Source organism: Erythrolamprus reginae, chromosome 1 (genome assembly GCF_031021105.1).
Source record: "Erythrolamprus reginae isolate rEryReg1 chromosome 1, rEryReg1.hap1, whole genome shotgun sequence".
NCBI lineage: Eukaryota > Metazoa > Chordata > Lepidosauria > Squamata > Dipsadidae > Erythrolamprus > Erythrolamprus reginae.
The window spans coordinates 85,532,086-85,558,812 of record NC_091950.1 but is presented as its reverse complement, the minus strand read 5'-3'; the positions used below and the strand labels follow the sequence as shown (position 1 = coordinate 85,558,812).

The window sequence follows — 26,727 nt, the reverse complement described above, 5'->3', positions numbered from 1 at the left end:
TGTGAGAGAGAGAGGGAGGGATAGGGAGAGAAAGAGAGGAAGAGAGAAAGAAACAAAGAGAGAGAGAATGAAAGAGTATACAAAACATAAAGTGAAAATGAAATGGTTTACATGGTTAAAGGCTATGCCAGCTAAGGAATTCCCGGTCATACCAGGGGGCAATATTTTGAGAATCTCTGCACACAGGGATGCTGAAATTACAATGGAGATGATAAACAGTAAAAAAGGGAGAAAAAAAAGACTTTTACCCAAACCGAGTTTCTTTCCTTCTTTTCCGTAGAAGAATTAGGGCTAAGGCAACTGCTGTAACCAGGGCAGTCAGAATTCCTAAAACCACAGGAACCCAGGATGTTCCATAAAGAGGCTGCCTTTGCCCCCCTGTTTAGATAATAGAATACTTGTGAGAAAGCGAAATGTTTAGCCTATACTCCACACAGGGCAGCAATTTAATAGGGGAAATTGGAACCTTGTTTAAACCAAGTTAATGCCCTTTTAGGCTTCCTCCGTGTGAGTAGGAGTCCTCGACTTACAACAATTCATTTAGTGACTGTTCAACGTTATGTTACTGAAAAAAAGGGACATGAATATTTTTCACAGTTAGAACCATTGAAGCATCCCCATGGTCATGTGATCAAAATTCAGACACTTGCCAACAGGCTCAGGTTGATGATGGTTGCAGCATCCCAGGGTCACGTGATCACCCTTTGTGACCTTCTGACTAGCAAAGTCAACGGGGAAGCCAGATTCACTTAATAACTAAGTGAATAATAAATAATGCAGATTCACTTACTAACTAAAGAACTGCAGTGATTCGCTTAACAGGGCAAAACTCACATATAACAAATGCCTCACTTAGCAACCCTTAGAAATGTTAGGCTCAATTGTGGTCATAAATCAAGGACTACCTGTACAAATGTATAATTAAACTTAAAATAATCTATCATAATTTAACATTCTATAATGTTTCTATAGCATTTGAAATCCAATAATTAAACACTGTTATAATTCAAAAGATTAGCAATTAACAATGGCTTCCTATAATTCTTTAATAAAACTGTCAAGATACTCTGATCTGGGACTCCTTATAACACATTCAGGGGAGAAAAAAATATCAAATGCAGAAAATATTATTTCTATTACTCTAGGCCAGGATTGTCAAACTCAAGTTGTCATGGTGGCATCATGTGACATATGGAGACCTTTTCCTCCCCTTTGCTAAACCGGGCGTGGGCATGACAACGGGTGACACATTTGGCCTGTGGACATCCCTGATCTGGGCCATATGATGCTCACAGATTCTTTGAATCATTTTTAACAATACAGTAACACCAAACAACAGTAGGTGAGCCAATTGTATTGCATTGCTCTTTCCCTTCATATGTCAAACGTTCCCCTACACAGAAAATTTGTAATAGTCCCAGCCAGTCCCTGCTTCTGCTAGATTGTTTGAAGCTGCTTGGTTCTCATCTGTGAAAACATAATACATATGCAGCTGGGAATATTGGAAAGAGCGCAGCCAGAGAAATACAATGGTACCAGCTCTCTCACTGTTCCTCATCTGATGCACCATCTTAACAACAGCCCATTTTCCTCAAACAGAAACAGTAATGCTTCCTACGTTTGCCACCTACCTATCAAATCTTGGGATGTAAGCAATAAGGGCTCACTCCAAGGTCCACAACCAGCTGAACTGAGTATACAGACCTTGATCATAAGGTCTTTTAAGGGATTCCACATAGAAAGGTTAGCTCTTGCTTCCTTCACAATCATTTCCCCCTGTAACCAGAAAAACACAAATGGTGCATTGTCATTCAAGTGACACTTGCTCATTATTACCTTTGAATTAAAAAGAATCAATTTCTTCTGTTCTAAATTATCTACTAATCTTGAGATTATAATTTGTTGCACAGTCTATTGTTATTTGTTCTTTTCAAAAGACAGTATTTGCTACATTCATAAGAAGTTATTTATGCTTCCTGCACTTCCTGTACAGCCCATGCTTGCCTGCACTTTTTTGGTTCATAAGCAAAGATATTTATCTTTTTTTTTCATGTAAACTGAGAACATATGCACCAAGACAAATTCCTTGTGTGTCCAATCATAAAATTCTATTCTATTCTATCTCTTCTAGGGCAATTCAGAGTGTGAATTGTTCTATCCCGTGCAGCTACTTGCTATCATTGCCTAATTTCCCACCTTTATGAAATTCATTGGTTTTCATCAAATAAATTATGTGCCTGGACATCAAGACTCATGCATAGTCGTTGTCATACATAGTAAATAACTGATGATTTGGGTTTACACTAAATTGAGGCATTATTTATTGCACAATTGAATTGTGGTCTCTCAGTCGAGACTTCTTCGTACTCATGTAAAGGATGGAGTTACTGCACAATTTTTTTTTCTAGTTTAGAAATAACATGTCACCCATATAATAATGGAAGAAATTTAATTCCACCATCATAAGAATTAAATCTTACTTCCCAGATATCTCCTGCTTCCCACTCCATTTCACATATGATTGATACTACTTGATGCAACAATTGTTTGCTATATCAGCAAACTATTACCGTTGTTATTAAAAGAAAGGAGCATTGTAGTAACAGTAAACAGAACCCTGATTCGGTTCCCTAAAAATAGTTGACCAAATGCATTGATAGACAAAAGTCCTATCATTTCTAAATTTAAAAATAAAACTGGGCACAAAATACAATTTATATCTGTTTTCAAATTTGCAAGAATCAGTAACACTGAAAATTTGGACCTGGACAACCTAGAACTACGCCGCCTACAGCCTGGCCTAACCTTAGTACACAAAATTGTGTATGACTACTTCAGCTTCAACCACAATAATATACATGGGCAAACAATAGATACAAACTCAAAGTAAACTGTTCCAAGCTTGATTGCAGAAAATACGACCTCACCTCAGCAACACAGTGGTCAATACCTGGAATATATTACCTGACTCTATTGCTACATCCTCAAATCTCTAAAACTTTAACCTAAAACTGTCTACCGTGGAACTCACTCCATTCCTAAGGGGCGTGCATAAGTGTACCAGCATGCCTATTGTTTCCTATTATTCATACTCATTTCTTATGCATATACCTTACCTGTTTATATGTTATATTCATACTTATAATTGTTTTCTCATACATGCGTGACAAAATAAATAAACTTCTAAACTAGATAACAGAACAAGTGATCCTCAGTCTCTCACGATAAAATAGTATGTGAAATAGGGCATTAAACTGAAAAGTTTACATTGAGACAGACAAAAAAAAAGGCTTGCTATCCTATTCTTTACCCAGTTTTTGCAGTCTAAAGAGCAAATACAATATGCATGTCTAATATCTAAGTTGCCATGAAGAGAATCTCATCCCAAGCATGAAAATAGTAAGACTCAGGATGGAGAAGAACTAACATTACCTCTTCAATCCCTAATATTTCATGCTTTCAGTCATACTAGCAAATCTATTCTTATCAGGGTGGCTAGTTTTTAATTTATACTCTCCAAGACTAAATCCAGGTCTGCCTGTGATGATATGAGTTACATCAGTGCAAGGCAGTGTTATACATTTGAAATACCTCCACTAGGTCCCCAGCAGTCGGGTTTCAGGCCCGGCTACAGCACGGAAACTGCTTTGGTCGCGTTGATGGATGATTTCTGGCGGGCCCGGGACAGGGGCTTGTCCTCTGTCCTGGTGCTTCTTGACCTCTCAGCGGCTTTCGATACCATCGACTATGGTATCCTTCTGCGCCGACTGGAGGGGTTGGGAGTGGGAGGCACTGTTCTCCAGTGGTTCTCCTCCTACCTCTCCGGTCGGTCGCAGTCGGTGTTAGTGGGGGGTCAGAGGTCGACCTCTAGGTTTCTCCCTTGTGGGGTACCTCAGGGGTCGGTCCTCTCCCCCCTGCTATTTAATATCTACATGAAACCGCTGGGTGAGATCATCCAAGGGCATGGGGTGAGGTATCATCAATATGTGGATGATACCCAGTTGTACATCTCCACCCCATGTCCAGTCAGCGAAGCAGTGGAAGTGATGTGCCGGTGCCTGGAGGCTGTTGGGGCCTGGATGGGTGTCAACAAACTCAAACTCAATCCAGACAAGACGGAGTGGCTGTGGGTGTTGCCTCCCAAGGACAATTCCATCTGTCCGTCCATTACCCTGGGGGGGGGAACTACTGACCCCCTCAGAGAGGGTGCGCAACTTGGGCGTCCTCCTCGACCCACAGCTGACATTGGAACATCATCTTTCGGCTGTGGCGAGGAGGGCGTTTGCCCAGGTTCGCCTGGTGCACCAGTTGCGGCCCTATTTGGACAGGGAGTCATTGCTCACAGTCACTCATGCCCTTATCACCTCGAGGTTCGATTACTGCAACGCTCTCTACATGGGGCTACCTTTGAAAAGTGTTCGGAAACTTCAGATCGTGCAGAACGCAGCCGCGAGAGCTATCGTGGGGCTTCCTAGATTCGCCCACGTTTCTACAACACTCCGTGGCTTGCATTGGCTGCCGATCAGTTTCCGGTCACAATTCAAAGTGTTGGTCATGACCTTTAAAGCCCTACATGGCATTGGACCAGAATACCTCCGGAACCGCCTACTAACGCACGAATCCCAGCGGCCGATAAGGTCCCACAGAGTTGGCCTTCTCCGGGTCCCGTCGACTAAACAATGTCGTCTGGCGGGCCCCAGGGGAAGAGCCTTCTCTGTGGCGGCCCCGACCCTCTGGAATCAACTCCCCCCGGAGATTAGAACTGCTCCCACCCTCCTCGTCTTCCGTAAACTACTTAAGACCCATCTATACCGCCAGGCATGGGGGATTTGAGACACCTTTCCCCCAAGCTTATTATAATTTATGTTTGGTATGTATGTGCTGTTTGGTTTTTAATTGATAGGGTTTTTTAGTTTTTTTCTTAATATTAGATTTGTGCCTGTACAATATTGTTTTATCGCTTGTTGTGAGCCGCCCCGAGTCTTCGGAGAGGGGCGGCATACAAATCTAATAAATTATTATTATTATTATTTTTAAGTATGTATTATTATTATTTTGGTGAGATTCTCCAGCCAATCAGCAAATTAAACGAAACCAGATGCAAAATAAATGCACAAACAATACACAAATAAACATTTCTCACTGCAAAACTGAACATCGTTAGTCACTGTTTATGCAGCAAGCAGCACCCAAATTTTTAGTATGATAAATTTCATAACTGCCACCCTAAAAACACAAATCAGTGAATACACAGCTTACCTATATGGAGACCCAACAGCTTTTATTGGTAGTTCATTTTAGCCAACCTGCTTTTTTAATCATTCAAATTATTACTTTTAGGAACTCACTGCCACAAGATGAAACGAAATCTATTAGCAGCATTTTCAATTTATGAAGGACAGGATATATGGGTTAATTAAACTTCTGTGATTAGGCATTTAAGCATATTGGACAGTTATTACTATGTTTTCCTGTTTGACCACTAGCTAGCTAAATAATGATGGCAGTTGAGCAATCCATCCGCAGGCTATAAGGTTAGACGATGTTCTCATAAATGGACTTTGTCCTGCTCCACCAATAGCATATGTTTCTCGGTTTATTACCTGAGTTATGTTATCTTGGCTCCACTCCAACCTGTATCCTAAGGCATTCTCCCCAAACATTTCTGGAGCTACTGTTTCCCATTCCAAAATCAAACAAGAATCTCTTTGGATAATGTGTACATTTTGTGGAGTACAATTTGGAGCTGCAAGGGGAAGAAAAGTGCAATTTTATCTGTTGTGCTATTTTAAAAGAGTACTACTGAACGGTAAGCCTCAAAGTACAGAAGAGCTTTAGAAAATCTTAAAGATATCCTAAATCAGTGATGGCTAATTTTTTTCTCATCTGCCAAAAGCATGTGTGTTTGCTGGCACCCATAATGCAATGTGCCTGCCCTCTGCAAATGTGCACATGACACACACCCCAGGCACTCCCTCTGCTCCGGTCCACATGTGCACACACCCCCCTGCCCCATTTTGAACCTAGCAGAACTCCCTGCAGCCTTCTGGGACAAAAAAGAGCTGTGAGGGAGTGAATCCCACCCCTGCCCCATTTTGGGCCTAGCAGAACTCCCTGCAGCCTTCTGGGACAAAAATGGGCTGTGAGGGAGTGACTGCCACCCCTGGCCCATTTTGGGCCTAGCAGAACTCCCTGCAGCCTTCTGGGACAAAAATGAGCTGTGAGGGAATGAATCCCACCCCTGCCCCATTTTGGGTCTAGCAGAACTCCCTGCAGCCTTCTGGGACAAAAATGGGCTGTGAGGGATTGAATGCCACCCCTGCCCCATTTTGGGCCTAGCAGAACTCCCTGCAGCCTTCTGGGACAAAAATGAGCTGTGAGGGAGTGAATGCCACCCCTGCCCCATTTTGGGCCTAGCAGAACTCCCTGCAGCCTTCTGGGACAAAAAAGAGCTGTGAGGGATTGAATGCCACCCCTGCCCCATTTTGGGCCTAGCAGAACTCCCTGCAGCCTTCTGGGACAAAAATGGGCTGTGAGGGAGTGAATGCCACCCCTTCCCATTTTGGGCCTAGCAGGACTCCCTGCAGCCTTCTGGGACAAAAATGGGCTGTGAGGGAGTGAATGCCACACACACACCTGCCTGTTTTGGGCCTAGCAGGCCTCCCTGAAACTTCCTGGTACCAAAAATGGGCCATGGGGAGGGCGTGCTGCACCACCACCCTCCATTTTAGATTTAGCAGGACTCCCTGCAGCATCCTTGGACCAAAAATAGGCAGTGGCGGGATGCTGCACCCCCATGCTCCCCCCTGCCTCTGTGCCTGTGTGTGTGATCCCTGCTCCACATGCACACACACACTGCGAATGCATGCGCATCTCCCGCATGTACCCCACCCTTGTGCATCCCCAAAAATCAGCTGGCTGGCAGGAAGCCCATGCGCACATGCGCAGTGGAGCTGAGCTGGTGACAGTTCGCATACCCGCAGAGAGGACTCTGTGTGCCAGCTGTGGCACACGTGCCATAGGTTCACCATCACGGTCTTAAATGCTATTAATAATCATTTATTAAATTTGTGATTATATTTTACACAGTCTTCTAAAAGGTTTCCCACCTTTTCAAGAAGTTCTAAACACTGAAACATCCATTTTACCCAGATGTGTGTCCAATCACACATGGCCAATAAAGAATTCTATTCTACTTGCAAGAACTAATAACAGCTTCAGAGTTTCCAATTAACTGTACAATAGAAAGCAACAACCATGGTGGACGATGATTGCTTGCTTGAACCAGCCCTGAGCTTTGTACGTTCCTTGCAATCTTTGTTTAATCAGACAGTATGTCTGTTCAATTAATCAGGAGAGTTGCCGTTTTCCAAATGTTTTCTGATTCAACAACAAGAAAACAACCCCACAATATTTTTTAAGAGTTTCGTGCACTCTAGCCGTCTAAATCTTACCTAATCCCAAGGTCTGAAAATAGACCCAATCTGAAAAAGGAGAGCTGCCCATCTCATTAGAGCACTGAACTCGAACGGTGTAATTGGTGGTGTGCTTTAAACCTGGCAAATTCCTTGTAAAGGGAGGTACGGAGAAAACTTCGGTGACCACCTCATCCTCTTCCTGCAGCTCAGCCACCTGCTGGGATAAAGTAAAAACATGAACAAACAGATTCATGGATTTCACTTAAAATGAGCCACTGGTGAAAATCATAGTAGAGTTGCATCAAATAAATGATACATATCCTCTTGGCTTTGGGCCATTGAGATGCAGTGATGAATCCTTCAAACAATTGAACCCTGTGAAACAGAAGAAAACTCTAGAATAATCAAGATAATTCTAGAGCAGTGTTTCTCAACCTTGGCCGCTGGAAGATGTGTGGACTTCAACTCCCAGAATTCCCCAGCCAACAGAGCTGGCTGGGGAATTCTGGGAGTTGAAGTCCATACATCTTCCAGCGACCAAGGTTGAGAAACACTGTTCTAGAGCATAATAACAGCAAACACACCAGGACCAAAAATTTGAGATTAGAATAATATAGTATTTTGAACACCATTGCCAATGTCACATGGATGCTGAACAAACAAGAACCATTTCCTCCCACCTCCACACCCCACCCACACCCCACTTAAACCTTCAATAAAACTGCAATTAACTGCACTATTAGAAAAAATGAAAAATCTTATGTGTCCTACAATAGTTCTGAGATCTCACAGGTATTATGCAGTCACCTCTGGAGATCAACAAGAGGAGGAAAGCTGCTACATGAAAATAACCCTTGCATCTAAGTGCAGTTTTTAAACTCTCTGGCTAACTGGGCTTTGTATTTTGATGCCTTTTTAAAAAAACTTTATCAACCTATTTTGCACATTTTTATTGATTCCTTTTTTTAACCTCATACCTCTTAGTTTCAAGGAGAAATCTATTCAATTAATCAAACAATTATTTTTTAAAAAATCTCACACAAACATTTATTTTGTGCTAGCCATCCACACAAATCTTTTGTTCCCGCTCTAGAATAGAATTCTTTATTGGCCAAGTGTGATTGGGCACACAAGGAATTTGTCTTTGGTGCATATGCTCTCAGTGTACATAAAAGATACATTTGTCAAAAATCATGAGGTACAACACTTAATTATTGTCATGGGGTATAAATAAGCAATCAGGAAATAAATCAATATTAATATCAATCGTAAGGATACAAACAACAAGTTACAGTCATAAGTGGGAGGAGATGGGTGATAGGAACAATGAGAAGACTAGTAGTAATAGTAATGCAGCTTTAGTTTGACAGTGGTGAGGGAATTATTTTTTTAGCAAAGTGATGTGTTCAGGGGAAAAACTGTTCTTATGTCTAGTTGTCTTGGTGTGCATCGTTTTGAGGGTAGGAGTTGAAACAATTTATGTCCAGGATGCGAGGGGCAATATTTTTACAGTCCTCTTTTTGATTCGTGCAGTATACAGGTCCTCAATGGAAGGCAGGTTGGCAATAATTATTTTTCCTGCAGTTGTGATTATCCTCTGAAGTCTGTGTTGGTCCTGTTGGGTTGCAGCACCAAACCAGACAGTTATAGAGGTGCAGACGACAGACTCAATGATTCCTCTGTAGAACTGTATCAGCAGCTCCTTGGGCAGTTTGAGCTTCCTGAGTTGGCGCAGAAAGAACATTCTTTGTTGTGCTTTCTTGATGATGTTTTTGATGTTAGGTTTTTGATGCTTCTGACATTGATCACTCCAACGAAACAGATTTTGCAGTCTGTATTATTATTATTATTATTATTATTATTATTATTATTATTATTATTATTAATTAGATTTGTATGCCGCCCCTCTCCGTAGACTCTGTACTGTATGCATTGTGGCCAGAGATGACAATATCGGTGAGCCTGCTTTTCATAATGGTGTCTTTACAAGCATGTATTCAGCTTTTTTTCTCCAGCCCTTGAAAAATAACAATCTTTCCTTTCCTGCAAGCACTAGGGATTGCTATGGGAGTAGTAAGAAAGATGGCTCAAAGGGCCAGTAATGTTTACAAGTTAACTGCACATTTGCATTTGTTTGCTGTGGTAACTCTAGGCTGCAGATGATCTTTTTGTACTAGAGAAAGGATGGTTGCCTAAACTTGAGAGATCAGAGAATGAAATGTTGCTTTTGTTGTTCCCAGCATGGGACAGAAAGGGGGGGAGCATGGGGGTGGAATCCACTGTCTAAGAATTTGGAATTTGCTTCTCTCTCTTTCTTTCTCTCCCTCCCTCCCTCTCTCTCTGCTTCAGCAGTGGAAAAAATGGTTGTGGGGAGGAACCTGGAACTTAGAGAGATTAACACTGTGTGCAATGACCGATGGACGTGCACGTTAGAAAGAATAGGCTGTACCTTAGTACAAGCAGGCAGAATTCTAATGTGCAAGAGGAAATTCATTCTGACCTGTCCCAAGAAAACAGCAACAAACACCGTTGTTTATAGGGTTGTGTGTAAGGAGTAGAGGCAGTGCCTCTTTGCTTTCTTGAAAGTCATAGGTAAGAAGAAGCGGGCATCCTGCATCTCTAAAGAAACTGAATAAAATAGACAAACTACAGTCTCTGCCTGGTCGCTCTTGTTTTGAAAGTTACAGTTTTCATGTTCCCTCGGGATTAAAATATATGCTGTGGCCAAAGCAAAGGGGAAGATTGTGTTTAGTCCATGGCTCTCTCACAGGGCTGAGTTAAATCTAAAAAAAATCACCCAAGACTTTAAAAATAACCTTTCCGTTTTTCTTTCTTTCTCCCCCAGTTCTGTGCCTGTAACATCACTCAAAACGCCTTGTTCTGTCGGCTTTAGTCCTAATCACAGTTGTGTACATGCAGTCAGCACAAATCAATGCCTCAAGGGAGACATTTTTCATCTTAATCAAGCAAACACTCAAATATTTTGGAAAAAGGTTTTTTTTAAAAAATGTAAGAACACTGATTGTTATAACAACTCTCTGGAGGAGTCCAGGGTAGCTACATTCATCTATAGAGATGACTCTGGTCATTTAGAATAAGGGTGATTGAATTCTCAGCTGAAATTCTTATTTCTCCTTATAGATGCTCAGACTGAAGAACTAAACTCATAATAAATTTGCATTCCTTAACTCATCTGTCCAGGCTGACTCATGGCTTTCCCCAGCAAGATACATAAAACATACCATTTACTTCAAAAGATATATATACTGTATAGCATTTGCTTCAAGGATTGCAAAACTCCAGCCTAGTCATTCTCCCTCAAAGTCACAAGTAAACAGCTTTGTGCCACACCAGGGCATTTCTGAAACAAAGCCCAGGTGAAATTATCCTTCCTGCTTCTGGCCAATTCTACTCCATGTAAATTCATGGATTATTTTATTTTTTAAATAATGGCTTTGTTAGCTCCTCAACAACAAATCTACTTAGCTGATTTTCTTCTGTGTCTTGGGAAAGAAATTCTTGCAGTTTCTTGCCTAGTCAACCAGAAGGCTCTATAGTCCTTTCCAGTGAAGGGCTTCCAAAAGTTTTACTACCACACTGTGGGCGTGGCTTATGCAGGACGCCCTGCATCTTCTTTAACATCTTTCAGTGCAAATGGGGTGGAGCTCTATTTTCACTACCCTACTGTGTCAACCCCGTCCGGGCAGTAGCTCACCCCTGATCCTTTTTCATCATTTCTATTGGGTCTTGTGTTGTTGTTGTTGTTACACTAAATTAACACATGGAAGAGATACAAATCACAGATAAGAAAATTTAAGCAAAATTAATCAAAGTGACAACAAAGAAGAAAAATACTTGAATATTTTATTGGGGTAAAAAGGCTGTTTCTAGTGTGCTGCTCCTGGAAGGGAAGAATTAATTTTTTCTTCCTCCTGGACCAGGCTACCAAAACTGTACTGTCAAGGAGACTTGAAAAAACACCATCAACTGAGGATTATAGGAAGCCCCCTTGGATTCAGGCTGCCCAGATCGAAGAGAAGGCTTCTTTTCTGTGGGGGCTGGGAAAGACCTTTCCCTTCTCCCAGCATCTTTTCTCTGGGGTCTGAATGGAGCGTTTTCCATTTTCTGGACGCTGGGGGAAGGGATAGGTCTGCCCCAGCCCACAGAGAAAAGAAGCCCGGCATCAGGACTTTCTCCCCGCGGTGTCCTTGTAGCGGGCTGGAGAGCGAACGAGTGAGAGAAACAATCCTTTTCCGGCCGGGCTTTGGAAGCTCCGCAGGGGAGGAGCAGTAGCCCGGCTGGCGCACACAAGGATTCAGGACCAACTCCTCTTCCTTCTTCCTGGCTTTGGGAAGCTGGAGCCCTCTGTGCCTGCCTCTGCCTCCTCCTGCTGCTGCAGAAAGAAGCTGAGGGGTGCTCTTCCGCAGTGCAGCCACAGGAAGCAGCCTGACTGCGGGGTTGCCTGCTTTTATTTTCTCCTCTGCCGCTTTGGGTTGTGCGGTTGCATGCTTGTCCGGCGGCTGGCTCTTCTTCTTCTTTTGCCGCCGCCGCTGCTGCTGCTTGGAGGTCACGCCTCACTCCACAGCTGGCCCGGTTCCAGCGGGTGCGGCAATCAAATATGAAATCCCAGTGGTGACAGTCACAAGGCAGGGGAATCCCTGCAGCAGTAAGGGAGCGCACGCGCAGTAAGAGAGCGCGCACACCTGGGCTCGGGTTTGTAAGGTGAAAATGGTTCTTAAGAAGAGGCAAACAAATCTTAAACACCGGGTTCGTATCTCAAAAAATTCATATGATGAGGGGTTCATAAGACAAGGTATCACTGTACTTGCATCCCAATATCTTGACACAAGTAAGTTGTAGTAATTGCTGGCAACAGATCTAAATATATACTAAAGATCTAAATACATCTAAATATATATTCCTGCTTGAGCAGGGGGTTGGACTTGATGACCTGCAAGGTCCCTTTAAACTCTAATAAACAAACAAACAAACAAACAAACAAACATACATACATACATACATACATACATACATACATACATACATACTTGTTTGATGCTATCATCAGACATTATCATTTACCAATCCTTTTTTCATTCTATGGTAAAACCTTTCAAGGCAATTTTCAAGGATTCAGGAAATAAACATAGCAGAAATCTTCAATGCCCAAATAGGCTGTAGGAACTAGCAAATAAAATTTAATTTGACTTCCATGCCGTGCAATCCCAATGGGACTTTTTAACTGTCAAGTTTAAAAATCCATGAAGAGTTACATTTATCGTGCCAACTCAACTAGCTTAAAAGAAAGTCACTGGGAATAAGTGAGCTTTACGGGATTTTCCAGACCTGGAAGAAAGGGATTTCACCCAACAGAAGACAGCTGAAAGGGATTTTCCCTTTGCACTTGTTTCAGAGTCAAGCAGTTCAGCACAAATCTTGTAAATCTAAATGCAGATGAAAAAAAAGTCCTTTGGGTAACTTGACCTCAATCCATTTAAGTTTTAGAGCCTAACCAGTACTTTGAACCAAAATTAGAGTTCAAGGGCAACCAGAGCAGCAAGAAAAAGTACCAGTGTCATCTGATCCCATTGTACTTGGGTGACCAATATGATGAAAGAATAGAGTGCTTACACCCTACTAAGGCAAGTGAGGAGTTAAGAGGGCATTTCCTATGAGAGGACAGAAAGATAACAAATTGGAGAAGTGTGCATGTGTGTGTGTGTGTGTGTACGCGCGCACGCACACATACACAACTGGCAGCAGACATTTGGTACTTGTGATTGGATAGTTCTAGTAAACCATATGAAAACTAGAGTGGAGAGAACCTAGCACATAAAGTCTAAATTTATAGTTTTGGAGTAATGGCAACAAGATTTTGAACTATTTATACCCCATAAAACTTTGCAGAATATAGGCAATTTCTGAATAAATATAAATATAAAGTGTATAAATACACTTTCTCATCAACAGTATACAGTATTCCAAAACATCTTTGAAAATTTCAAAAACTAATCCAGGTAGAGTAAAGCAGTGTTTCCCAACCTTGACAACATGAAGATATTTGGACTTCAACTCCCAGAATTCCCCAGCCAGTGAATGCTGGCTGGGGAATTCTAGGAGTTGAAGTCCAGATACTGTATCTTCAAGTTGCCAAGGTTGGGAAACACTGGAGTAAAGTATAGCAGTCCAACCTAAATGTTACATCCACAGAGTTCTTTTTTAGACAAGGCCACAGCTGGTGGAGTAAATCACCTCAGAAAACAACTACTGCTCCTACCAAGGTTGTCTCAACATTACAAATTTAGAGGAACTCCTACACTGTATATTTGAATTTTAGAAGACATGTCTAATAACAATGGCAAATGTCTATTTCACATGGTCTTCTTTTCTTCAGACAGTATCTCCGTGGTATAAATTAAGTCTCAGCTTCTTCATTTCAGAATGAGTGTAAGTACAACAGTAATTTGTAAGAACATAAGAAGAGCCATGCTGAATCAGGCCAAAGCCCATCGAGTCCAGCATTCTGTGTCACACAGTGGCCCACCAATTGTACATGGGAATCTTGAGTAGAAAGAGAAGGCAAAACCCTCCCTTTCCCCTGACCCCCAACAAATGGTACTCAAGGGAATCCTGCCTGCCTCAACCAACATAGAGGTGGCATATGGACATCCGTTTCAATAACCACCGATACACTTGGCATCCATGAATCTGTCTAATCCTGCCTTGAAGCTATCCAGGCTGACAGCTGTCACAACCTTTTCTGGAAGTGAATTCCATAAACCAATGACCCTCTGGGTGAAGAAATATTTCCCGTTATTTGTCCTCACTTTCTTACCTATGAGCTTTACTAGGAGCCTCGTCCTGGTATTGTGTGATAGAGAAAATAATAATTTTTCTCTATCCACCTTTTCTATCCCATGCATGATTTTATACACTTTGATCAAGTCACCCCTTAAACGCCGCCTTTCAAGGCTGAAGACACCAAGGCATTGCAACCTGGTTTTATAAGGGAAGTGCTCCATTTCTTTGATCATACTTGCCCTTTTTTGCACCTTTTCCAGTTCCATTATATCCTGTTGTAGGTGTTGTTTTGGTCAACGCCAACTTTGGCTTTGGTCTGCCCATTGCTGGAATGCAGCCATGGAATGAATGCACATCTTAAGTGCATTCAGAGTGGAAAAAAGGTCTCCACCCTTGTTTTGCGTGCTGTTTCTTATTCTTCACTCTGCCACGCCCTCAGGACTTTGGCCCATGGTGTTTCTGCTTCAGGAACACCTGCAGCTCAGTTTTGACAACAGCACATTGGAGAACTGTGTGAACTGGGTTCAATCTGAGATACAATTTCCACAATCAATTGCTCCAATGCATGATCAGGTTGCAAAGGTTGTTATTGCCTATTGTTCGGTGATTCCTGTTGGGACAGGCCTCAGAAGATTTGATGCTTGAGACATAGCTGGAGCAGGCATATGTTCCTCAGCCTTTCTACAATATCGTCAACAACTAAGTGATTTTTGTACTTGACACAAAAAATCCCTCAAGTTCTGTGTCTTTATCTGAAACTCAAACATGAAATGGTCCGTTCATAATTTATATATTTCTTCCTGGAGCCCCACAACAATACAGCTTCAGAAATGCTTTATAATCTTTCCTATGGAACTATAGGACAAATGTTTTCTCATTGGCAAGAACTCTTACATCTGGGAATGTTTATATTCCTCCCCTTTCCTGCAGTAAAGACGCCCCATGCGAAAACCTCCTATGCCATTTCAAAGGGTAGTTTTGTCACTCATGGTGACAAGGGATGTCCAGATGAAACCTGCAGTCTTTGTAAAACCAGGGCATGTAAGACATTGAGCTGGGGTGGCGCAGCAGGTAGAGTGCAGTACTGCAGGCCACTGAAGCTGACTGTAGATCTGTAGGTCAGCAGTTCAAATCTCATCACCGGCTCAAGGTTGACTCAGCCTTCCATCCTTCCGAGGTGGGTAAAATGAGGACCCGGATTGTGGGGACAATATGCTGGCTCTGTTAAAAAGTGCTATTGCTAACATGTTGTAAGCCGCCCTGAGTCTAAGGAGAAGGGCGGCATAAAAATCAATCAAACAAACAAATAAAAACTTGTTCCAACATTGAATATGAAAGGTAGTAACAAAAACCTGACTGGTAGAATGTAATGAAACTGTAAGATTCAGAAAAGTCAAGTCCATTTTATACACTTTTTTAATGTTTTGGTGGGAAGGGGGAAAATTAACATCAATACCCTAGCCTTAGTTATCCATAATATTAAATATGATCCCAAAAATATATATTTAATTATGGCATTAAAAAGATTCCGTATTTTCTACTAGGAATTTATGACAAATGGGATCAAATCATGTCCTTTGATATTTAATGGATTCCAAGGCATATCAGGCTATCTCGGCCTTCAGGTCGAAACACCTTGTCACCTGCATATCAGTAGTTTTAAAAGTATTTCAAATAGTTTGGTTCTCAGTCCACACTTCTGAAAAGGTTTTATGTTCTCTCTCTCTCTCTCTTTTTCTCTCTCCCTCCCTTCCTCCCTTCCCATTAGGTATTTTTTATCCCACCTTTATTATTTCCATAAACAATTCAAGGTGCCTAACATATATGATACTCTTTCCTCCTCCTATTTTCCCCACAATAACTTCATTCTGAACTTTTGCATTTGATCCAGGTGTGGATACAGAATTAGAGGTCTGCTTGAATGCAGATTAACGTTTTCCCTAGTCTGCTGTTTGTGACAAAGTCAAATAAATAACATTAGATTAAGTAATGGGGAGTTTATAAAGCTCCATTGTTTATAACAGTAGAAGCTCAAATTAGAAAAAAGTTCTGTCGTGCAAAAACGTTTAGCGGTTTAGTCTGGAGGAAGGACATGTATGTAACCATTTCATACCTGTACTGTACAAGAGTGTAGGGGGGAAAGACCATCGAATCCGGGTTGCCAAGTGACACTGGCATTGTTGCTGGTGATCTTAGTGACTGTCACATTGAGAGATGGAAAAGGGATCGCTGAAACAGAAGGAAGATTTTTAACATATGCAAAACTGAGTGGTTATTTACATAGAAATGTGCAAGCGCTACAGTCTGGGGAATTTGGACAAGATCCCTGAGAGTTGCTAATTGAGCTATGAATGAATAGAGTTAGCCTGCTCATGACATTATAAATCCCGATTAACACTGCATATCTTTTTTTTTCTGAGTTGGTGGCTAAACAGACAGAGAAAATAAGGAACATTTGTTACTTTCAAAAACATTCTGTTATGGAATCTGAGAATCAAGTGATAGTAGTCTGACATTTCTTAAACCTTTTGAATACAGTGATCCCCCGGGTATCGCGATCCCGATCATTGCGAATGGGCTAAATCGCGATTTTTCAACCCGGAAGTCAAAACACCATCTGCGCATGTGCGCCCTTTTTTTATGGCCACGCATGCGTAGATGGCGCCGGGCAGATTAGCTGCTGGGCGGCTTCCCTGGGTCTTCCCCCTCTTGCTGGCGGGAGGGCGAGCGGCGGGCATCAGCGAGGAGTTTCCCCACCGCCCACGCAAACTCCTCGCTGCCGCTCGCCCGCCCTTCGCCCGCCCACACCGCTCGCTCCCCCTCTTGCTGGCGGGAGGGCGAGAAGCCCCCCCAGCACCTGCTCGCCCGCCCTTCGCCGCTCGCCCGCCCTTCGCCCGGCCACCCGCCGTTCGCTCGCTGCTCGCCCGGCCACCCGGGTTCGGGGGGTGCTGGCAAGCTCCCCATGCCGGCGGCGACGTTTTAAAACAGCCGCGCGGCTTCCCAATGAGTCCCAAAGACAAACGCGGAAGTTCGCCTTTGACGTTTGTCTTCGAGACTCATTGGGAAGCCGCGCGGCTGTTTTAAAACATCGCCACCGGCATGGGGGCTTGCCAGCACCCCCCGGACCCCCAACCCGGGTTTGGGGGGCTGCTAGGAAGCCCCCCATGCCGGCGGCGACGTTTTAAAACAGCCGCGCGGCTTCCCAATGAGTCCCGAAGACAAACGCGGAAGTTCGCCTTTGACGTTTGTCTTCGGGACTCATTGGGAAGCCGCGCGGCTGTTTTAAAACATCGCCGCCGGCATGGGGGGCTTGCCAGCATCCCCCGGACCCACAACCCGGGTTTGGGGGGCTGCTAGGAAGCCCCCCATGCCGGCGGCGACGTTTTAAAACAGCCGCGCGGCTTCCCAATGAGTCCCGAAGACAAACGCGGAAGTTCGCCTTTGACGTTTGTCTTCGGGACTCATTGGGAAGCCGCGCGGCTGTTTTAAAACGTCGCCGCCGGCATGGGGGGCTTGCCAGCACCCCCCGGACCCCCAACCCGGGTTTGGGGGGCTGCTAGGAAGCCCCCCATGCCGGCGGCGACATTTTAAAACAGCCACGCGGCTTCCCAATGAGTCCCGAAGACAAACGCGGAAGTTCGCCTTTGACGTTTGTCTTCGGGACTCATTGGGAAGCCGCGCGGCAGTTTTAAAACGTCGCCGCCGGCATGGGGGGCTTGCCAGCACCCCCCGGACCCCCAACCCAGGTTTGGGGGGCTGCTAGGAAGCCCCCCATGCCGGCGGCGACGTTTTAAAACAGCCGCGCGGCTTCCCAATGAGTCCCGAAGACAAACGCGGAAGTTCGCCTTTGACGTTTGTCTTCGGGACTCATTGGGAAGCCGCGCGGCTGTTTTAAAACGTCGCCGCCGGCATGGGGGGCTTGCCAGCACCCCCCGGACCCCCAACCCGGGTTTGGGGGGCTGCTAGGAAGCCCCCCATGCCGGCGGCGACGTTTTAAAACAGCCGCGCCGCTTCCCAGCTGAGTCCCCTTCCCAGGAACCCCAATCTTCGGCTCCTCTCTAGCGCTGCGGAAGTAAAAACACCATCTGCGCATGTGCAGATGGTATTTTTACTTCCGCAGCGCTACTTCGCGAAAACCCGATCATTGCTAGGGGTCCTGGAACGGAACCCTCGCAATGATCGGGGGATCACTGTACATATGTTTTTGTTTTTTCAGGCACAGTACTACCCCTCTGTCATACTTGCCTGTATCTCCTTTAATACTATGATACTTTCAAAGTATGAGACTATGATTTATTTATTCATTTATTCATTGGATTTATATGCCGCCCCTCTCTGCAGACTCGGGGCGGCTAACAACAGTAATAAAACAGCATATAATAATAATCCAATACTAAAAACAGTTAAAACCCATTATTATGAAAACCAAACATACATACAGATATACCATGCATAAAATTGTAGAGGCCTAGGGGAAAGAGTATCTCAATTCCCCCATGCCTGGTGGCAGAGGTGGGTTTTAAGCAGCTTACGAAAGGCAAGGAGGGTGGGGGCAATTCTAATCTCTGGGGGGAGTTGGTTCCAGAGGGCCGGGGCCACCACAGAGAAGGCTCTTCCCCTGGGTCCCGCCAAGCGACATTGTTTAGTGATAAACACACGATACACCCACATAGACACACACATACACACACACATCACATTTTATTTCATTAGATTGTGTCTGACACTTGGAGTGTCACTGGTGTGTAGACAAATCCCTGCAGTTTTCTTGGCAAATCTTGGCTGGCTTGCCATGGTCTCCTTCCTAGTCCCAGTTCCTACCCCGATGACTTAACCACTACAGAAAAGTAGCTGTCATTATTAACATGTTGGAATAAATTTAAAACACTGGAAAGGATTAACAGAAAGCCTACAGAAATTTAAGAAAAGTTTGTTCCGTTTTTATAAATACATTCTGTGAAAATTCAAAAAGGGGCATTTTTAATCTTTGCTAAATAACAAGCAACCCTACGCCATTCACCATCCATTTACGTTGAGATAATCAAGATCATCAACCCTTTTAAAACTACTATCTCATTCTGAAGTTTATGGGGCCTTCAAAAATTCTGGTTATGTAATAAGATTCATTTGAATGATACACCACCCGATGTCAGAACAGCGTCACTTTGCCTTAGTCTCAGCAAACACAAACGGAGATGCAATTGCTGCTGAAGTCATTGAAGGCACTGATGGTGCAGGCAAGCAACTCTCGTTCAGCTGGAAAACCATCAGCCCCCTGATTATGAGTCATAGTTGTTTGGGAAGATCAATTACTGTAATTCCAATATTTTCAAGGTTGTATTTAAAAAAAAATCTGGCATCAACTGAAGCTTCTATGTGCGTGTATCAGTACTATTGTATGGAATACGTTTGACCTTTTCCATCTTTTTCTGTCCAAATTTCTATATTCTCCAAGATAGATTGTATAAATACCTTCTTTTCTCCCTCCTATTAAGTGAGAAGATCTTTTGACATAGCATCCAAAAAAACCCCAAAACTGATTTACTGGAGAAATGTGTTCTTGTGTTTCTTTTATAGCCTGTTTCAAAACAACTGAATTTTTAAAATTGTTATTCTATTCTATTATTACTGATTACAGGCTTTAAAATAATTAACATTTTACAGTTTGATTTCTCAATTTGCAATCTATTTTTCTTCTTTGTTGCTTGATGAAACATTGAGCAGTTTTGGCAACTTCCCAGAGAAGTTAAGTTAATTGGTAATTAGGAAAACAAATCACATTTATGGGTAAAACGTCTACACCCAACCCTCTGCATTACTTCAGAATTTCCAAAGCCTGAACCAACTTTATTCATGTGTTATATATGCATATGGCAGGCACTTCCCAATGTCATGTGGTTTTAATTATGCTATTACTCAATATCTGAATACTTCAGAAGAGAAACCATTGTTTCTCTTACACATCTGCAGATAATGCACAGAACAGGCTAGATTAGATATGTGATGTCAGGGGAAAGATACACACAGTGGAACCTATCATTCTTTGCCCTTGTTTTATTCATTTCTGCTGCACGGGACATTACCAAAATGTAATATCTTCTACACATTAGTCACACTACACACTCAATACTGCGGATACTACTTCCAGAGGGGACCTAAGGATTTTATACATTTTTGTACTTTTTGTTACTAGAGCAGGTATATCTAGAATGTTATTTGCCTTTCTGTACTTCAAACTCTGCTATTCACAGTAACCTCACCCTCTTCACAGGATGGTTCAGTACCTCATGTGGACTGTTTTCTCCTGTTTACCCAAAGAAAATAGGCGTTGATTGCTTACCTGAACGCCTCTTCTCGTACGGTGAGTACAGCAGTCACGTGGGTTGCTCCTGTCCAATCCAATGGGACTGAGCCTAGTATTAAAAAAGCCTGCTGGATCCGCCCCTTCCCCAGAATTCGCGAATCCGTAGACTAGGCTCAGTAGTGAAGCTCCATAATGTTCAACTCTCATGTGTTAGAAGAAAGGTAGGAATAGAAGTCATAGAAGACCACACAGAAGGGAGGGAAGTGACTGCTGTACCCACTCACCGTACAAAAAGAGGCGTTCAGGTAAGCAATCAACGCCTATTCTCCGTACTGAAGGAGTGGGTCCAGCAGTCACGTGGGACATACCCAATAGATAGGTCCCTAGGGTGGGATTAGATTGCTATCGTGAGAGATAATGGATTGGAGTACCCTTCTGCCAAAGGCAGCGTCCGCTGAGGCGTAAGAATCGATTTTGTAGTGCCTTATGAAGGAATTTGGCGAGGCCCAAGTGGCTGCTTTGCAGACTTCCTCCAACGGGGCTTGAGTCGCCCAAGCGGCAGATGTGGCAGCACTTCTGGTGGAGTGCGCTGTAATATTCCTTGGAATGGAGAGGGAGGCTGTCTCATAGGCCTTAGAGATGGTCCCTCTGATCCAATGGCCTATTACTGATGAGGACACTTTGGATCCCATGGATCTGGGATGATAGGCCACGAAGAGTGCTTCAGACCTCCGAATGGGTCCTGTGCGTTGAATATAAATTTTTAGCGCTCTAGTAAGATCCAGAGTGTGCCATCTAATTGCCAGGGGGTGCTCCCGTTGGAGACAGAAGGAAGGTAAGACAATATCCTGGGATCTGTGGAACATGGAACTGACCTTGGGTAGAAAGGTGGGGTCCAGTCGCAGAACCACCTTGTCCTGATGGAACTGACAGAGGTCCTGCCTGATAGAGAGGGCTGCCAACTCAGATATGCGTCGGGCGGATGTAATCACCACCAGGAATGCTACCTTAAAGGATAGGTACCTGAGGGATGCAGATTTCAGGGGTTCGTAGGGTGCCTGAGTAAGGGAATGGAGAACCCGTGGCAAGTCCCAGGAAGGATATCTGTGGATCTTAGCAGGTCTGAGGTTGGCCACTCCTCTGAGAAATTCTTGGATTTCCGGAAAGGAGCGGAGGGGCTCCCTGCGAGGCCACGCCAAGACAGAAGAGATGGCTGCCAGGTGGCGACGGATGGTGCTGGTAGAGAGGCCTTGGTGGAAACCTTTCATGAGGAAGGAGATTATCCTGTGAATGGGAAGACACAGGGGAGATAAGCCCTCCTGCGAGCACCACTGATAGAATTTGGACCAAGTATGGTCGTATATCCGGTTGGTAGACCCTCTTCTAGACTTCAGGATGATTTCCACTGTGTCTGGGTCGTACCCTCGCAGGTCTAGGTCTCTCCGGATAATAGCCAGGCGGTGAGGTGGAACCACTCCGGATCCGGGTGGAAGGAGGCCCCCTGCCGCAACATATCCTTCGAAACGGGGAGTCGCCAGGGGTCCTGGACGGACAGCTGTTGGAGGTCCGCGAACCAGGGCCTGCGAGGCCAGTGAGGGGCAATCAGAATTACTCGAGCCCTCTCTAGGATGATCTTGTGAACCACGTCTGGCAGAATTGGAATTGGAGGGAAGGCATACAGAAGACCTGGAGGCCAAGGGATCCTGAGAGCATTGATTGCCTCTGCTCCCGGGGATGGAAACCTGGAGATGAAGCGAGGGAGCTGGGCGTTGGCTTCGGTCGCAAACAGATCCAGCACTGGATGGCCGAACCTGAGGCAGATTCGGTGGAACAGTGCTTGATGGAGATTCCACTCTCCTGGATCTATGGTTGCTCGCGATAGCCAGTCCGCTTGGATGTTGAGGCTCCCCGAGATGTGATCGGCTAGGAGCGACTGGAGATGTTTCTCCGCCCAAAGGCCTAACTTTAGGGCCTCCCTCATGAGGGCCTTGGATCTTGTGCCTCCCTGTCTGCAAATGTGGCTTTTGGTGGCTATGTTGTTGGTAAGAATCAGAACATTCTGGTTGGAGATGTGAGGTTTGAATTGCTTTAGAGCTAGAGACATGGCTCTTAATTCTAGCCAATTGATGGGCCTGGAAGCCTCCTCCAGTGACCACGTGCCCTGGGCTAGAAGACCCTGGGCATGGGCTCCCCAGCCCGAGAGGCTGGCATCTGTGGTGACAACAAACTGGTCTGGGCACCGGAAGGGAGATCCCTTGTCTTGGGCTGGAGAAGTCCACCACTTGAGGGATCTGCGAACTGTCGGTGGAATGGCGATGCGACGCGTCGAGTTGCTGTGGCCCGATCTCTGGAATGGTAACAGAAGCCACTGTAGTTCCCTGGCGTGAAGGCGGGCCCAGGGGACAATGCCAATACAAGACACCATCTTTCCCAGTAGGGAGGATAGGGTGACGATGGAGGCAGATTGCAGGGATAGGATACGAGCGATGAGATCCAACATGCTGCGTTTTCTCTCAAGAGAGAGGAAAACCTGGGATATCTCAGAATTAATGACAGTTCCCAGATGTAGAATGGAAGTAGATGGCTTAAGGTGGCTCTTTTTGAAATTTATAGAGAAACCATGGTTCTGTAGAACCGACATGGTGGAGGAGAGATCTGCAGCCACTCCATTTTTTGAATTCCCATGAATTAAAATGTCATCTAAATAACATAAAATATGAATGGGCGTGGCCCGGATATGAGCCGCCAGGGATCCCAAGAGCTTAGTGAAGACTCTGGGAGCTGAGGAGAGCCCAAATGGCATAGCCCTATACTGAAAATGCCTGCCTTGAAAGGCAAAACGCAGAAATTTTCTATGGCCTTTGGCAATGGGGATATGGAGGTAGGCTTCCGTAAGGTCCAGGGAGACCATAAAATCCCCCGGATGCAGGGCGGCCAGGATGGAGGATAAGAATGCATTTTGAATTTCCTATATTTTATGAATTGGTTCAATTTTTTTAGATCTAAAATGGCTCTCCAACCTCCAGAGGTCTTAGGGACCATGAAGAGGATGGAGTAAAAGCCCAAGCCTCTCTGGAGAGAGGGGACTGGCTGGATAGCTTTAATAGCTAACAAATGAGAAATAGCCTCCTCCATTCGGATACGAGATGTAGAGGAGCTGGGAGAAGGACAAGAAATAAAACGGTTAGGGGGAGGAGAAATGAACTCTAAACAGAGACCCCTTTCCACCGTATCAATGACCCAGGGGTCCTTACAAGAACAGTGCCAGGCGGAGGAGAAACAGGCCAGGCGACCGCCTATGGGAAAAAAGGGAGACTCACCATCTGGATTTTTTGGAGGCTGGTAGAGGAGGATCCCCTCTGGTAGCGGGAACCTCTGCCCCTGGAGTTTCTAGATTGGGATCGAAATCGAGGGGAATACTGACCTGGATTCCTTTGAAAGGCGAACCCTTGATCCTGTTGACGCCCTGTGCGCCGAAAGGACTGCGGTTTAGAGGCCTTCTTGGTGGTAGGTCCTAAGACCTTTTTCTTGTCCGTGATCTCTGTGAGGAGAGGATCCAGAAGGTCTCCGAAGAGGAGATTGCGTTTCAGAGGACCCATGGCTAACTGCCACTTCTGCCTTACTCCCGCCTGCCAAGGGCGGAGCCATAGAAGTCTTCTGGCCGTTGTGGAGGCCGCTACTGACTTGGCTGCAAATCTGGAAGATTGGAGAGTAGCATCCGCTACATATTGGGCAGCTGCGAAGATTTTGTTGAAATCTTGTTGGCCTCGTAGATCATCTGGAGGTAGATGTTGTTGGAGCTGACGAAGCCACAAGAGCATGGCTCTGGAAAAGAAGGATGCTGCTGCAGCACTTTTAATGGCCCAGGAGTCAGCGAAGAAACCTCTTTTGAGCATTTGCTCAAGACGCTTGTCTTCTGGACGGAGGACCTCCTCTGCTTTGCCAGGCATGGCAGCAGTCGAGTGAAGAGTCTTCACCGGATCATCTGGCCTGGGACAGGCTAGGAGTTCCTCATAGGAGGGAGAGAGCTTGTAAAGCTTCTTGTCCTTGGAAGTGGGAGTGAAGCCAGAGGTTGGGTGGTCCCACTGTTTGAGCAAGGCGTCCTTAAACAATTTGGGCATAGGAATTACCTCATTGTCTTCCTGTTCTTCCATGAAATAAGGAAGATTTTCCTCCGGAGGGTCTGTGGAAGGTGTAGCCTGCTTTTCTTGCGCGGCTAGCCCCGTGGATACTCTTGCCTTAAGAAGGAGAGATTTGAAGAGTTGAGGTGGAAAGATGGCAGCTGGGGCTGGAATCTTAATTTGAGAGTCCTCATCTTCCGACAGACGCTGAAAGGTGTCATCATCCTCTTCTGCATCCACGTCCTCATTCTCTTCCTGAGAGGAATCAGAGTCCTCCATGACTGGGGCTCTGTAGGAAGGAGAAGAACCCACGGGACGGGAGGAACGTGGAGGGGGATGAGACAAGGAAGGAACATTGATGGCCGAGAGTTTAGCATCAATGGTTTTAGTCAAAACAGACAAGATAGACTGAAACTCCGGAGGCAAGGAAGAAATATCAGCCGGAAAAATAGGAGGATCCCTGAAGGCCTGAGAAGGTTCTGGCTGGGAGGAATCCTCAGTAATATCTGGCTCCTCTGGACCTAAGCCCCATAGGTTAGGTTGGGGTGGATTTAGGTTTGGCTCATCCAGGGATAGCACAGGAACCCCAGAGAGAGGCAGGTTAGAGGCCTCTGGGGGGGTTGGATTCATATGCACTTGGGCCTGCACCTTTAAACGTTTGGCTGATTTATCATGTATTTTTTGTAGGGCTAGGTCCCTTCTCTTCTCAGCCCTGGTGGACTTAGCCAAGGAATGGGCCCCTGAAGAAGAGGAGGAAGAGGCCTGGGGGATATTAGTAGAATCATCACCAGTAGGCCTAATCTCTCTGGGACCTTTAGTAGTGCCTCTCTTGGGAAAAGAAGCCATAGTCTGAACAAATTACAGAAGACGAGGCTTGAGCCAAGAAATTTAGGGGGGAGAAGAATTTAATGAGCTTCCCAAGAGGAGAGGTGACCCTGCTCCTAGGCCCAGGAGCGGCTGCGACTTAGGGGCAATCCGGACAATACCAAGAGTTCGTGTCCCTAAATGCAGCGTGGCAGGCCTCACAAAACTTAACTTAAGTAAACCAAGGCACACTGGTTGGAGGCCACTTCCGTGGAGAATAGACCTGAGGGACTCACAGCTACTCCAGGGTCAAGCGGCGGACTGGAAGCACTGATGGCTGACCAAGAAGGGCAAAACCGAAAGTGCGAAGTTACTGGGCGCGAGGGCCTTCGCGCCAAAAACCCCCGCTCCGTTTAATTTGCAATCGGAGGGAACTAAGTCCGGGAGACAATCAAGTCCCACACCGCAGGAGGTAAATAGCCCTTAAATCGTTATGTAAACAGTGGCTTGCCCCGGCAGGACCTCCAGGCCAAGAGGAATAAGGTTAAATTCCAGGCCGGCCGCAGCGACAGCATGGAGGGAAAATAAACCGCGAATGGCTGTGCCGCTCACTTCTCCCCCAAACTCGAAGCCCGGTAGGGCTGAGTAGAATCCACTGCCGGCAAGCTTTAATAATAGAATAATCTTACTGTTTTTAGAAGAGAAAGATCGAAGGGAAGGTGTTTTGAGAGGAACGAGTGTTCACACAACCGCTGGATAGCGGGACTGAGCGAATTCTGGGGAAGGGGCGGATCCAGCAGGCTTTTTTAATACTAGGCTCAGTCCCATCGGATTGGACAGGAGCAACCCACGTGACTGCTGGACCCACTCCTTCAGTACGGAGAAGGCACCTGAAACATTTGAATAATTGTTTCTCATCCTGCATCTATACTGTTATTACTTAAAACATTAGTTTACTTTTAAATACAGAACAGATTGCCTTCTTCATTATACTCATATTAACAGAATAAAATGTGTTGATGCAAAGGAGGAAATGAATTCCATATCTGTACAGCTACTGAAATAAAGAAAATCAAGCCAACAACAGAGAACCAAACAGAAGTTGCCAACTTCTGTTGCCAACTTCTAACAATCCATATTATTAGAACAATCCATCCCACTAGGGCCCTTTTGGTTTAGATTAGGGGTGTCAAGCTCAAGGCCTGCAGGATGAATCTGGCCCAAGGGGTGCTTAGACCTGGCCTACGGGGCCACCCTGGAAACAGTGAAGAACTGATGG

The 26,727-nt window shown here is 44.9% G+C and overlaps 1 protein-coding gene across 2 annotated transcripts in view; it reads right to left on the bottom strand.

Moving 5' to 3' along the window:
- Nucleotides 1-26,727, bottom strand: part of TYRO3 (TYRO3 protein tyrosine kinase) — a 91,260-nt gene that overhangs the window by 20,535 nt on the left and 43,998 nt on the right. The window contains exons 6-10 of one of the 2 annotated variants that reach the window (XM_070757410.1): nucleotides 16,333-16,448; nucleotides 7,455-7,635; nucleotides 5,604-5,746; nucleotides 1,632-1,776; nucleotides 249-378 (exon numbers count right to left, since the gene is read on the bottom strand). In XM_070757410.1, the coding sequence (XP_070613511.1) occupies nucleotides 249-378; nucleotides 1,632-1,776; nucleotides 5,604-5,746; nucleotides 7,455-7,635; nucleotides 16,333-16,448 (715 nt within the window). The remainder of the gene's footprint in view (nucleotides 1-248; nucleotides 379-1,631; nucleotides 1,777-5,603; nucleotides 5,747-7,454; nucleotides 7,636-16,332; nucleotides 16,449-26,727) is intronic. The other variant, XM_070757416.1, reaches the window with a different exon arrangement.